The sequence below is a fragment of the Jatropha curcas genome, chromosome 2 (genome assembly GCF_041381405.1).
Source record: "Jatropha curcas cultivar XTBG-Jc1 chromosome 2, XTBG_Jcur_1.0, whole genome shotgun sequence".
Classification (NCBI taxonomy): Eukaryota; Viridiplantae; Streptophyta; class Magnoliopsida; order Malpighiales; family Euphorbiaceae; genus Jatropha; species Jatropha curcas.
The window spans coordinates 32377260-32392236 of NC_143152.1; the positions used below are offsets into that span (position 1 = coordinate 32377260).

The following is a 14977-nucleotide window of genomic DNA, read 5'->3' on the forward strand; positions in this document are numbered from 1 at the left end:
AAGAGAGAATTGCCAATGTTTCTCACCATATTCTTCCTTCAAATTTCTAATTTGATGGCAATTCAAGAAAACTGTTCCCTCACAAAGAGAATGTGTCACCTGGTATCCACATAAAAAGATTAATAGCATTCATTTTACAGAAGCCATCTGTGTTAGCCTAAAAACAAAGTAGACTTGTGAGACTAAGTGGATAAACTTACAAAGTGGTTTCCAATATTTTCAGACTTCCCAAAGTCCTTGCAGTACTTTTGCAAATAAAGAATTAGTTTTGAAACATCCTGCCGGCGGAATATGTCCCAGTGAACTCCTGGATGAGTCTCTGCAGAGATATATCCACCATCTTTCTTTAATTTTTTATCCTGAATTGTGTCAGTTTCAACCCCTAGATCATCAATTCTCTCAATTGCTTCATCCTCCACCATTCTCTCATCCTCATCTCCAACAACATTTCTTTTATTTTGTAAATCATGGCCGCCACAAGATAAATCAGGTAACCTTCCCTCATCCAAGTCTGTCTCTTGGTCAGGTGGCTCATTCCCCTCCAAACCCTTCAGTTTAACTTCATGTGTATGCACCAAAAGATATACCTGCATAGAACTCGACCGAATGTCAACCCACATTATTCTATCACCATATTTTCTATCTTAGATACAAAAACAAAAAAAAAAAAAAAAAAAAAAAAAAAAAAAAAAAGGAAAAGATGAACGATCAAAAAAGTTCTCCTTGTTGGGCTTTGTGTTTGATAACATAACCAAAGGCACTTCTATGCAAGAAACCAAAGAAGTGCTGAATGCTTTTGGCAATCCAGTGGAATAATCACATAAAAAAGAATTCAGCTCCAGGCTCTAGTGCATATAGATTTTAATTTGCATGTAATATTCAAATGAAAGCTTGAATGCAAAAAATATTAGCAAATGCTAACTCTCATGTAAGAATTAAAGTTTTGATCCTCCAATGCTTTTGAATTTCTAGAATGAACAGCAGTATACAATTTAGAGATGCAAATTGTACTCACCATATCACGCATCTTGAAATGGAGATTGGTCACTGAATCACCTCTACCAAGTTCCTCATAGGACCCATACGATATATAAATCTTGGGTCCAGCATCATTCTGCAATGAATAATGAGGCAACTTTGCAGCAACATTTAGGAGACCCAACCTTGAATGGATATACTCGAGTAGAGGCAGTTTACTAATAAATTCAGGTCTTTGGTATAGTAAGAACTCTTCAGAAGCACTAGGGGAAGGCCAATCCTTCAACTTCAACATCTCTAGTGAACCATCTTCACGGATTCGTCCCTCTGAGTATCCTTTTATAAACTGATCGAGTTCAATATCAACCTGCTCACAACATCAAAGCACACACGAAATAGATCAGAGTGACAGTATTTGACAGATAACAATTAGTTTACTGGCATCAAAAACAAAGAACAATTAACATAAATTTACAGCACAGAATGTACCTCAGACCAGGTTAAACAATCTATAGCTTTCACAATTCTGTTCTCATCTTTCATTTTCTCATCTGATGTTTCCCGGATCCCTCTCCATATGATCATCGGCGTCCACCTTGAGATTGACGAGCTATCAAATACCTGCTTCACAATAATAGGCTTACCCTTAGCCCAGTGCTTCCTGAAATTATTTATCCCTTCAGCTTTTATATCTTCGCATGATGGACAATATAAGAAATTATCATCACTGTCCTCCCTGTGAGCATACTGATGGAGCTTGGAATCTTTTAATCCAGAATTTGCCAGAGTGCTAACATCACAGACCTTACATCCACTGACCATTTCCTCCACATTTTTCACCAATTTTGCCACCCAGTTCATCTTAAAAATACGACTTAAATTCAATGATGAATAGTTACATCCACCATACTCCTTTGGCGGGCATGGGATGCTGCCATCGGGGTTTGCCTTCCAGTCAGGGTATTTATCAGATAAATTAAGTCCGAGTCTGGATTCTTTCACTTCCTTTGGCATGGTTTCTTTTTCTTGACTTCTACGACCCATCTGATTTTCTACTGGAGCATGTACTGATGCTTCCCGAAGATCTTGACAGCAATGAAGGCACAGATCATATGAGCAATTTGCACAATGCCGATAGTAATCAATGATGGGTATCCTACATATATTGCTGCAAGAGAACATATGACAATGAACTGCAGTTCTTCAAAGAAGCATATATGATACTTGTACACCATGAAATTGAACCCATAAATAAGTTCGATAAAAGATCAACTTTATGAACTAAACTAATATAATAAACATTAATTCCAGGAGAATGTTGATTAGAGAAATACAGATTCAAATATGAAATTGTTTACAACTAAGAGAGACCAACCTACCAGTTGCATTGTTTAAAAAAGAAAAATAAGCACATGACATAACTACAAAAATAACAATTTCTACAGGAAGAAAAGTAAATTAAGCAGTCCATGAGTGATCTTTACATACCAGCACATCTGCTCATCTGCATTCAATTTGGCTCGGACAAGATCTATATCATTTCCTGAAAACATAGACGCCCAATTAGTCAAACAAAAATTAAAAATCCAGATTTCACAGGAATGTCAGAATCACCCTACCACGAAGTTTTTTCTCCAGTTCTACTTCTGAACATTGATCGTGATGGATCTGCTTAACTACAGGAAGCACTGAAGATAATAGACAGTATAGATATTGTAACTTGTCCAGGACAAGTATCTCCTTTATTCTTACCTGCATCTCATATAAAACAACATCATTCCTCTGTGAAAAGGAAACTCGAGTTCAAATATCTTTTCCCAATAAATATACATATGATAATAATATAACAAAAATCCAACAAAAGTAATACCTTCACCATGTTATCCCCTCGTAAGCACAACTTGCAATTACAGATGCCACGACATGCAGGACAAACCTTCTCAATTTCTTCCATTGAAATGTCCGGGTACCTAGAAGTAAAGCAAGCATATCTATTATATTTATGACTCGGAAGCATACAGTACATCTATCTAAGAAATTCAACCTCACCATGCAGAAATACAGTTATCACAAAAGCCCCTTCGATCACATTTGCGACACCAAATTACTCTGTTTCTATCATTCCTTCGACACTGATGGCAAATTTGTCCTCCAGCATCTTCATAGGAATCTGTGCTTCCATCAGAGTATTCCTGAAAGTGACTTGTTCATTTCAGTATCCAAGCATTAACTGAATAAAACAGCTTTCACATTAACTAAGAAAAACGTGGTGACAGAAAACATCAAAACAAAGTGTGAAAACAGTGCAATTTTACTGACCGTCATAGCACTGGCATCAAAGCTTCTCTGTGATCTACTCCTGGATGAATCCATTGCAGAAAGGGATGGTGTTTTATACGATCTCCAATTCTCTTCAAACTCCACATCTCTTTGGAAATCATCATTTGGCTTTAGAGAACCGCGTACAGACAAACTCCTTATGGGTGTTTCAGGAGAATATTGAACATGATTTTTTGATACCCTCTCTTTATACTTCTTTGTGGAGACTGACAGAGGATAGTCATCAACCTTCATGTTCATCAGTGGTGTATCAAAATCATCATTCTTACTCTCCAAGTATATATCACTTTCACCCAGTGATTTCCTTTTAGCTTTCTTTAGACTAGCCCTTAAAGCAGAATTAGCTGCCCTCTTCTTTGCCTGGATGTAGTGCTTCTCACACACTGTTTTATCTGGCATAGACATGGCAGTGCATCTCCATTGTTTCCCATCTGACCTCTTGCATCGCAAATCATCAGGAATCCCAACATTATCCTCACCATTACCAGAGGCTGATCTTGGGTTATCCATCATAGTCACTTTGTATTAAAGTGCAAAGAGATAAATACTAAAGTTTTGCACTCATAAATTTGACCTGAATGCATATTCAAAACCATTACAAGTCAAAAAAAAAAAAAAAATATATATATATATATATATATATATTGCATAGTATATTGCTGCAAAAAAGAAAAGACAGATGATCAAACACACACAAGGGAGAGGAGCAACCCAAATTATACATCATGCAAAATGCCATGAAATTGATGAACCAGAAAAGTATAATTATATAATCCCTGCAAGGTTGAAAGCAGTATAACTTGAATTGCTCTGCTGTCTTCTCAATCGCTTTGTCACTCACCATTTCATAGGCCAACTTAATTAAGTTTTTAAAGGAAAAGGTAAACCTGTTAATTTTTCCAAGACTTATGCAGAACTGTTAATTAACATTAGAAGAAGCAATTTGAGAAGTATAACAATAATTCAAATTCTGAGTTCTGCAGATATACCAGAAGCATAAAAGTTTTTCTCTCTTTCTGATACAAAGCATCTTGGCAACATATACACCATAGTGACGAACATATATACACACACATGTACATATGCACTCTGTTAGCATTAGCATTAGAAGACGACAACACCAATACTTGAAAGTTAACGCTTCAGCAGGTAACATGAAAGAAACGAACCCATTATTAGGTAATCAAGTTAAAACAAATATAATACAAAAACTCTCATACACTAACGAATAAAGACGCGTAAGAAGGAGAAGTATAGTGTAACTAAATCATAACCTTAATTACGCGTAAATAATCATAATTGGATAAATTAACTACGATTTTATAACGAATGAAGCAATTCAGATCAGAAATTAGAGAAATAATTCAACAATTAGGTAACATCTCGAGGAAGAAGAAAAAGAAGCAATATAAGCTTACAATGGAGAAATAAACGAAACGTTAGCAATGAATTTAATCCGAAAGATCAAACACTTAACAAAAATGATAAATAGATATATACGCATAAAGAATGAAAGGGGATTTAGTACCTCAGCCTAGGGTTTGACGGAGCGAATTGGAAGTGTAAATTGGGAAAACGAGTTAGGAAAGTATATAAAAGGAAAAGTGTCCTAATCATCGTTTTCGATAATAGCTTTAGGATTTAGGAATCCGCAGTTCCGCAGATTTTAATGGAAGGCTTGGCCTTGGCCTGTCTTCTCTCTCCAGTTACCGCTCCCAGTCCAAAGTCCAAACTACGCGGTTTCGTTTTTTTCTTTCTTTTAAGCTTTCTGCTTATTTCTTTTGGTTCAGACAACTGTATTTCCCAGAAACGGAAGCCTGTAGTGTAGAGTGAAAAGTTACCTCTGCTTAACTTCTTGTCAAATTAACGAAGTTTAAACCTTAAAGGATAAGGACGTCACTGTGAAGTTATTATAAGATTAGTAAAAAAAAAAAAAAAAGGTGTGCTAAAAATATTAATTTTTAGAGATTTATCTGATTTTTCAATATTTTTTATTCCCTCGATTTTAAAATAATTTTTGAAATTATTTATAGGTTTGATTTAATAACTTAGTTAAAAAAAAAAACTTAAATTGAGTCCAAACTCATTAGATAATCCTTTGTTTTTATTATCTGTTTATTTTAAGTACTTTCTGCCTAGTTCTAAATACCTATTAACTAAATACTTATATATTTAAAAATAATTTTTTAAATATTTTGCAAAAATACTTAGCTACTTATTTTTAAATTAACTTATAAAATAAAAAATTACTTTTCAATTGAAAAATTAAAGTAGTTCACCTTCTATTTTAGAATGTTTTGAAATAAACTATCAATTTTTATTTTAATTAAAAATCAATTAATCAAAATTATCCTTTTTATTTTTTTGTCACTTCCTACCAAGGGATGTTTAGATATGAAAACTCAACATTTCTATAGAAATTCACTTTTCTAAAAAATAATAAATTTTCAAGAAAACAATCGTACGACCGATTGAATTGTGACAATCGGTGATAATAATTTTTTTCAAATAAAATAAGATAATTGTGTTTATTTAAGCTATAACACATTAATAGCCTGAATATAAATATTTCTAATTCACTTAATTTATAATGCAGTCAAATTTTATAATCACCAAATAATATAAAATATAAAATATTATTCAAAAACTATTTAACAAGTTTGACATTTTTGAATCAACAAATATGATGTTCTAAAATAAAATTGCGAGAAATAAAAAACTTGAATATTGAATAGTGTATGCCTCTCTACACGGTAATAAGCTCATTTCAACTTTCACATGGATAAAAATGAAATTAATATTATTTAAAGAATAAATTCTATTCATAATAAATTTTATTTATAATAGACTCTTGTAATGGAAAATTTTATTAATTATTTGACCAGTGTTTTATTAAATGTTAAAGAGAGTAACATCTTATAATCTAATCTTTCAAACTCTATACACTAATATAAATTATACCGTTAAATACTATAAACAATAAAAATATTATGCTATAGAACATTATAAAATAATAGAAATAGTCAAAATACTAAATATTATATGGTAAATTTCGAATACAACATTTGTAATTTCGAATTTCATATGCAAGGAAAATTTAATATCCATGAAATAATAACTCTGCAATTAATTGCGTCATATTTAGATTCACTTCAAGTTGGATTTGATCAAATTGAAATAAATATAATAATTAAAAAGAGCTTATTAAAAAAAACAATTTAATTAATTTAAAATAGATTCAATCGAGTAGGTGTATATTTATTTCTGATCCATCTTTAATCAAACTGAATCTTATTTGATCCGTCGAATCGGATATGAATCACGTAAACTGAGAGTCAATCCTCAGGTTACCCGACTCCAAAAAGGACTGCCAGACGACAATGGCTAAACGGCAGTGTCGGTTACGGGCTCAAGCCACGAGGGCTATAAAAATAAATTTTCATTTTTTCCGAGGTGCAAAACATAATTATCATAAAATCAGGGAGGTAAACATGGATCTCCCAAATTTTTTTTTTCGCCTTTTTTTCTAAATCAAATGTAGATATTACCGAGCACAATTAGAGAGAGAAAGGAAGTTAAGAAGAGCGAGGATATCCGATTTCGAGCTTTTACAGAAACAGAAACAAATTTCCAAATCCCAAACTGGGCCAATACACAAAACCACCTAACGTGCCACTTTAATACAAGCTTAAACATTTTTTTATTTTAACACGCATTTCCCTTCGAACCTTGAAACACAAGCATAAACCATAGTCATTTCTCAGTCTCAAATCAAATCTTAAGTGAGAGAGGGCGAGGAGGAGGAATAAATGGCTATGGCGAGGGCAAGTTCTGGCCTCGCATACCCGGAGAGATTCTATGCGGCCGCCGCATACGCTGGATTTGATGGATCTCCAAATTCCACCAATATTGTCTCCTCTAAGTTCCAAAACGACACCGCTTTGCTCCTTTACGCCTTGTACCAGCAGGTAGCTCCTCAATTCTCATGTTTCGCTCTCGTTTTCTTATCTCCGATCCAATGACTTTTGACGTTTGATGATTTGGAGCGATCTTATTCGCTTTAATTCCTGGCGGTATCATTGCACTCTTTGCAATGGTACTCTTGTTTGTTTTACACGAATTTCGTTTCATTTTGTTGATGTTAATTTTCAGCTGAATTGCTATATTGCTAAATATTATTGGTTTATAACAAACAATTGAGTACTTGTAATCTGTGAAAGAGCTTGGAAGTCATTTCCCGCAGTGTTGCTGTTTTAGTGCAATTGTTTCTTTGCTTTAATTGGCTCTATTGACCTATGTTGTGTAATGCTGCTTCTTCTGGAGCTGTTTGAGTCCGGACTTTGGGTGGATCTAGTATTAGTGAATGACACTTAGGCATTCAGAATGCTTGTCTGCAGTCTTGAACATGAACTTTGATGCAATTGAGATTATTTGAAGTGAATTATGTGGTTTTGCTTTCTTTTCCTTACCTTTTTTCTTTCTGCAAATGGACACTGGCTGGTTTGAGATTGAATTTTTTTGTCAGATTCGGTTCTTAATTTCATTTACAATATCAATTTGGTATTGGCTTTCTGATCTGTTGGTATGCATTAAGTTGGTAAATAGGTTTTTGAGTGGATTTGCTGGATCTGGACTATTCATTGGTGATTATTTCATGCAAATTATATGTGTTGCAGGCTACTGCAGGACCATGTAATACACCAAAACCAAGCACTTGGAATGCTGTAGAACAAAGCAAATGGAAGAGGTTTGTTATGTGCTTATGCTTGTTTATTCTGTTTATTTTTTTTCTATGAATTCACAAACCACGCATCGCAATCAGCATATCTTTCATGGGCATCTACTTTGATGATGTCTCAGTTATTTTGGTGCTTCTCGGGTTACTGGAGATATATGCTCTGGAAACTAGGAGCAATTATGTGAATAAAATTGGGACAAAACTTGTTAGGATAAAAGCGAATGTGAAACAAAAGATCATTTTATTTTTGTGGAGAATTGAGTAATATGGTAGGCTATAGGGAAAGGTAATCAAAACAATGCACAACTAGGCTGATAAACTGATCTGTGTATGTGCATTCGCACTTGTGGTAGGTGAGTAGCGTGTGTTATACATTTTTCTTTCCAACTGGTTGGATTTATAAAGTCTCAAGTGGTAGGATACTACAAGATTTAGGTAGTGTATCACAAATATTCTACAGTTTGATGTACATTGTATTTTGTATTTCCATTGTTATTATAATACTCTGTCTACTATTTTGAGAGTGCTCTTCTAAAAGTTTTAGCATTTGTGCAGCTGGCATGGGCTTGCCAATATGGCTTCCACTGAAGCAATGCGTCTGTTTGTGAAGATATTGGAGGTCCATAGCAATGGAATTCTCAGGTTCATGTTTTAATGAATTATCTGGAATATGGACCAATTATTATCATTAGTATTTTATTCTTGGCAGGAAGAAGATCCGGGTTGGTATTCTAGAGCATCTAACTTTGTTTCAGAGCCTGTTGTAGACGTGCAAATGAATGTGAGTACCTTCAGGATTATACACTGGAGTTAATTTTCATTTCTATCAGTGGCGCACCACTTTTTCCTAGTTTTTATTTTCTTCCGCATGCTTTCTTGATCGATATTTTTGCTAGCTGAAAGAATGTGAAAAATATGAAAAATAAATCTGAAAGAATGTCAAGAATCTCAGTGTCATTGCATTCATGTATATTTTCAAATTTGCTTGCTGTAGCATAACTCAAAAGTTGAGGCTGTTGTCGAGAATGGAAACTCTTTTCCAGAGACAAAGACCACTTCCAGTGAGAATGGGACTGTCATAGAAACTCAGGATAAAGATGTTGTCTCAGAAGGCCTTGGTTCAGTTGTTGTGTACGATCAATGGATTGCCCCCCCAATATCTGGCCAACGCCCAAAAGCCCGATATGAGGTTGCTTGTCTACTACTCTTTTATCTCTTTTAAGTACATTTTGGTCTTGGTATTTCTAGTTATTATTATTATTATTATTTATTTGTTTTTCTACTGTTTTCCTATCCATCTTTTGCTCTGAACAAAATCTTTCATGTTTTTCAGCATGATGCGGCTATTATTCAAGACAAGATGTATATATATGGGGGGAACCACAATGGCCGTTATCTAAATGATCTTCATGTAAGCAAATTATCTTCACTTATGCATGCATGATTGTGAGTGCTTCATAGACTGGAGTTTTATTATTGTGTATGAATTAAATCAAATACCAACTTGTTGGATTTAAATGGAGTCCCTAGGAACTTAACTGATCCTGAAATGCTTTGTCAGTCTATTGAACTGACGTTCAAATACTTTACTTACGTAGAAAATTTGTTGCTGTTTTATGCATTACATGTTTTTTGGGCTTTCTTACTTATTTGTTATGCGTATCTCTTTACCTTTGTAAAGGGTTGTAAACTCTCAGTTTCTTCCTCTATGAATGCCTCTTCTTAAAGAACTTATCTCAAAGTTTGAAGCACAATGCAGGTACTGGATTTGAGAAGCTGGGCTTGGTCTAAGGTTGATGCTAAGATTGAGGAAGAGTCGGATGGATCGAAAACCCCTGCTACTATAACTCCTTGTGCTGGCCATTCCTTGGTTAGTCTTTTACTGACTTTCTCTAATTCATGATTCTCACAAATATGTGCCACTTTTGCATCATATTATTGTGGAATTAAGTTTTGATCTGATATTGATTTCAATCCAGTGAGGTAATGTATGATACCTTTTGTGTTTTGCAGATACCTTGGGAGAATAAGCTTCTAACAATTGCTGGACACACCAAGGATCCTTCTGAATCCATCCAGGGTATGTAAAGTATTATTGATGTCTATTTCTGTGATTTGCAACAACTCACTTGATGCTTTATTACTTTCTTATGGCAGTGAAGGTGTTTGATCCACAAACTCGTTGTTGGTCAACGTTAAAGACATATGGGAAAGCTCCGGTATATAACTGAAACATCTTCTGTAAACCAAAATAAAGGAAATTAACTGAAAATCTTTTATTTCTCTAATATTCCTTTTCCATCCCATATTGACTAACAAGAAGGAAATTAATTATTGTACTCTGTAATCTTAATTCTTAACCTTCTATTCTGGAAGGGCTGTGTCTGCCTTTCTTATGTTTCTTTGACATTCAAGAAACTGAAACCAAATTTCAGTTATTGTTTTGCCAAGTTTGTCAGTTTTGCTGCAAGATTGTGAGCCAAAACTAACACTGTGAAACTTCAAATCAAATTTTGTATTGGATTTGTGAAAATCAAATTTTGAATAGAAAAGGAGTAATTGCACACTTGCAGTTTCCCCTTCAGATGTTTATCTAGTGGTACTGATTACTTGCAAAAGTGTAGGAATCATTATTTTTATTGCATTGCAGGTCTCACGTGGTGGTCAATCTGTCAGTCTTGTTGGGACAAGCTTAGTGATTTTTGGTGGTCAAGATGCGAAGCGATCTCTTTTGAATGATTTACATATTCTTGACCTAGAAACCATGACTTGGGATGAAATTGATGCTATGTAAGATGATTCTGGCAATTTTAGATGCTATCCCCCCTCTCTCCCCACCCCCCCCAAAAAACACACACAATACCATTTTGTCCTTTTGTTATGGTTAAGGAATGATTTAACTTTTATGGAAGTCTATTAATGCACAGATAGTCAGAATGTCTCGAATTAGAGTAATATTGATGAAGTATTAGTGCTCCAGAAATTATCAACTACAAAATGATATGAGATGTTTAGATTCTCTGATTGAGTAGAGGGCCTGTGAATTTCTTCTACCATGATGAAGAAGTTCCTTTTATCTGAATTAGTAGGATTTGTATTTGATTCAATTCAGGAGTCGGAACCAATACCATATCATTGTTTCAAATGCTAAACCGGTTTTAATATTTAATTATAAATCAATCATGGATTTTGTAGAAAAAAGTATAGGTATTTTTTTGTTGGGAAATACCTTAGGGATTAATTCACTCTCTTATTATTTTGTAGTGGCGTGCCTCCTTCTCCAAGGTCTGATCATGCTGCAGCAGTTCACGCAGAACGCTACCTGCTTATTTTTGGTGGTGGTTCACATGCTACTTGTTTCAATGATCTGCACGTGCTTGATTTACAAGCTGTAAGAAAAAAAATATGAATAATTTTGTTGTTGTGCTTGGATTGTTACTAATTTCTTTTATGTATTGAATTTTCAGATGGAATGGACACGACCCACACAACAGGGGGAAATACCAAGTCCACGGGCTGGACATGCAGGTGTGACAGTTGGAGAGAATTGGTTTATTGTTGGTGGTGGTGACAACAAGAGTGGTATGAATATTACATCTTAAGCATTTAACTCCAAATCCTTTTATGCTTGGTCTAAGAAAAGAAAATATTGAAAACAAAAACCCAAAAAACAAGCAGCAATTCACTTGAAAATTTCTTCTTGCAAATGCTTAGAAACTGATCCTAACCTTACTTAGGCCAGTAATCATCACATTGTTGAACTATTTTTTTTATTTTTTATTTTTTTACCTTTCCTATAGAAGATCTAATGGCGTTCATTTAAGGCACAAAAAATGATAATAATTTAACACTCACTTTGTTCGAATAGAATTGCAAAATTCGCCTGATTTATAGATTTTTCCCTTATAAAGCCATCATACATGATTGTTTTCAAGTCCCTTTGTGGAGCTGGAGGCATATTATCTTCCCTTTTTATATAGCAATGGATTCAATTCAAAAAACAAAAACCTCAATTAAGGGACCTAAAAAAAAACATAAGCACAAAAAATTAAGTGAAAAAGAAATTGGTGGTGGGAAACTAGGAATTGAAGTTGTTTCTGCATAATTGGTGCATTGATGAAATTTAATATGGTTGACAGAAGAGAGTGACACAATCATGTTGTTCCTGTCCATAAGTCAGTTTTTATGCTGTGTTTATGTGTCCATTGATAGTATTTTCCTTTCCATTACTCTAAAGTTGATCATATCTGATAGATTTTTCGGACGAAGCTTCATATTTCTGTTCAGTATAAGATGTTCATGCAGATGTTCAATAAAAGAATATTTAAGTTGTGGTTTTTTGGTAATATATCATATAAATGTTCTACATTTCTTTTTAACTTTACAGGGGTCTCTGAAACTGTTGTCCTGAACATGTCTACGCTCGTTTGGTCTATCGTGACTTCTGTTGAAGGGCGTGTTCCTCTTGCCAGTGAGGTATCTTATGCGAATGAGTACTATTTACATTGAGTGATGCTGAAATTGGTACAGAACCACTGCATGAAAATTGTTGGAAACATGAAAGTCTGCATGAATGCTTGAGTTTTATCTTGCATCCTGAAGTTTATCATTTTTGTGAAGGTTGAACCTGAATATACTTTTAATGCATGCCTTTGTATATTATCTGGTATGAAATAATTGGTAATGGTCAAATTATATGTATTTGAATTTTGTGTAAATGGAAATCGTCCAGTGTAATTCAGGTTTCTGGGAAGGAATATGATCTAAGTGCATCTAAATTCTTCAGTTTTCAGTACTCAAATTATCATTGACCACTATGTTGTTGTCGATACTATTATTTGATTTGCTTTATTTTCACTTGGAAATTTTTGTAATCTGATAATATTTGTTCAGTACTCCAATCAATTTCCTCATAAATATTGGAGGGCTTCTTGCTGATTGCTTTTTCATTTGCGGAAATTGCTGTGGTGGAATAATTTAATCTGTCTCTGATTGCAGGGCTTGAGTTTGGTCGTGAGCTCCTACAGTGGTGAAGATATTCTTGTATCATTTGGGGGATACAATGGACGTTACAGCAATGATGTTAGTGTGATATTAACTACTTTTAGTGTTGCTTCTTCCTCGCACTTTTCCCTGTTTCTGATTTTTTGATGCTCATTATTAGGTCAATGTTCTTAAACCAAGCCACAAGTCTACCTTGCAATCAAAGATTGTGGAGACTCCAGTGCCCGACAGTGTTTCTGCTGTACCTAATACTACAAACCCTACCAGAGATTTGGAATCTGAGTCGGGCCAAGAAAGCAAAATAAGGGAAATTGTTATGGATAATGCTGATCCAGAGCCCATGGTATGCCAAATTGCAAGATTTTCTTTTCTTTTCCTTTTTTTTTTTTTTTTTTTTTTTGACTGCAGATATTGAAATTCACACTCCCTTATTGTGTATGTATACCCACGTTACTTCTGATAATCAAAATTTTGAGTTTCTTTCAGAAAACTAAAGAAGAAGTGTCTAGTGAACATATTTTAGCAACCTTAAAGGCAGAGAAAGAAGAACTGGAGTCATCTCTTAGCAAGGAGAAATTGCAAACTCATCAATTAAAGCAAGAATTGACTGAAGCAGAGACCCGTAATACTGATCTCTACAAGGTAATATTTTGATTGGTTGTAGTTCCTAAAGCTCCTGGTATACCTTTTATTATCATTTTCAATCAACTAACATCTGCTTTTCACTAATTAAAATTCCATGGATCATGGTACATAAGGGGTTGTTTCTCTTTCCTGAATGACAACTTTGTTTCTCGACATTTTAGGAGCTCCAATCTGTGCGTGGTCAACTTGCTGCTGAGCAGTCTAGATGTTTCAAACTAGAGGTATGTCTTAATTCCTGCATTTCGCTATTTGTATCTGCATATTCTTGTGTACATTGGCAATCATTCGATGATGCTGGAAGCACAAAAAGATTGTTATCTAGTGAGTTCAGCACTTCCATGAAGAATCATCTCTGTGATATCTGTTTACTTGAAGTGTTGAAAAGTTACCTAATTTGCTCGTAGTCTTCTCCTGCTATCAATGTTGAATTTAGTTAATTGAGAACCTCTAGCAACTTCTCAGATATATTCATAGTCTGAGAGGCTGCTTTATGATGTTCATTGAGACTGCCTACTGGCGGACTTAGCTTAGTGTTGTTTAAAGTAGGACCAGCATCAAGAAACACGGTTCCTCTTTTGCATGTTTGATGGAATGTGCTCATGCTAATGGCTCCTTGGACCAACAGGTTGATGTGGCAGAACTAAGACAAAAGCTTCAAACGATGGAGGCACTACAAAAAGAACTAGAGCTCCTTCAGCGCCAGAAGGCTGCTTCTGAACAAGCTGCATTAAATGCAAAACAGAGGGAGGGCTCTGGTGGTGTGTGGGGTTGGCTAGCAGGAACTCCTGGTAGCCAAAGAAAGGATGAAGACTGAATTTTGTCAAAGCCTTGTTAAGTAGTGATTGTTAGATTGGTTTTCATTGATCAATTTTTCTATCAAATATTTTTTTGTTTTACTTATCCCAGTTCTTTCTTTGATGGGAATAAAAATATCAAGTTTTTGTTGGCCAGATTGAAACCCCACTAGGTTTTTGCAGGAATATATGTACTGTAATTGTAAGTTATGTAGTTCTATGTGGTCATTGCCGCTATATTTTTCTCTCTCAATTTTCACAAAATTTGTATTTGAATTGAATATATAGCTTGAATGAAGTATAGGTTTTCATTATTTTCCAATCAAATTTGACGAATGATCTTTGGATTTTTGGACTTCATGTTGCTATGGAAATTTGAAGGCTATGCATCTGTTCCTCGACGCAAAGGAAACGGTTCCTTCGAAACTGTTCTTTTGGGTTCAATGGAGTGCGGGAATGATAATGTGCTATCATTTAA

At 34.6% G+C, this 14977-nt stretch overlaps 2 protein-coding genes across 2 annotated transcripts; one reads left to right on the forward strand and one right to left on the reverse strand.

The window, feature by feature from the left end:
- Positions 1 to 26: 26 nt before the first annotated feature.
- Positions 27 to 5153, reverse strand: LOC105647520 (JmjC domain protein JMJ24; the record flags this gene model as incomplete). Its single annotated transcript, XM_089717909.1, is given in 10 exon segments — positions 27 to 99; positions 201 to 587; positions 1016 to 1345; positions 1468 to 2146; positions 2467 to 2521; positions 2598 to 2730; positions 2849 to 2948; positions 3028 to 3170; positions 3298 to 3892; positions 4847 to 5153. Coding segments are annotated over 9 exon segments (2434 nt in total), but the record flags the coding sequence as incomplete, so codon positions are not given.
- A 1841-nt stretch (positions 5154 to 6994) lies between these two features.
- Positions 6995 to 14752, forward strand: LOC105647518 (acyl-CoA-binding domain-containing protein 4). The gene is made up of 18 exons (XM_012233639.4): positions 6995 to 7286; positions 7995 to 8065; positions 8612 to 8675; positions 8766 to 8837; positions 9051 to 9245; positions 9390 to 9467; positions 9816 to 9926; positions 10070 to 10136; positions 10214 to 10275; positions 10707 to 10846; positions 11321 to 11447; positions 11524 to 11638; positions 12444 to 12532; positions 13055 to 13138; positions 13221 to 13403; positions 13547 to 13702; positions 13867 to 13926; positions 14331 to 14752. The coding sequence occupies exons 1-18, from the start codon at positions 7128 to 7130 to the stop codon at positions 14517 to 14519; spliced, it is 2022 nt and encodes a 673-aa protein (XP_012089029.1). The 5' UTR covers positions 6995 to 7127; the 3' UTR covers positions 14520 to 14752.
- The last annotated feature ends 225 nt before the right edge of the window (positions 14753 to 14977 follow it).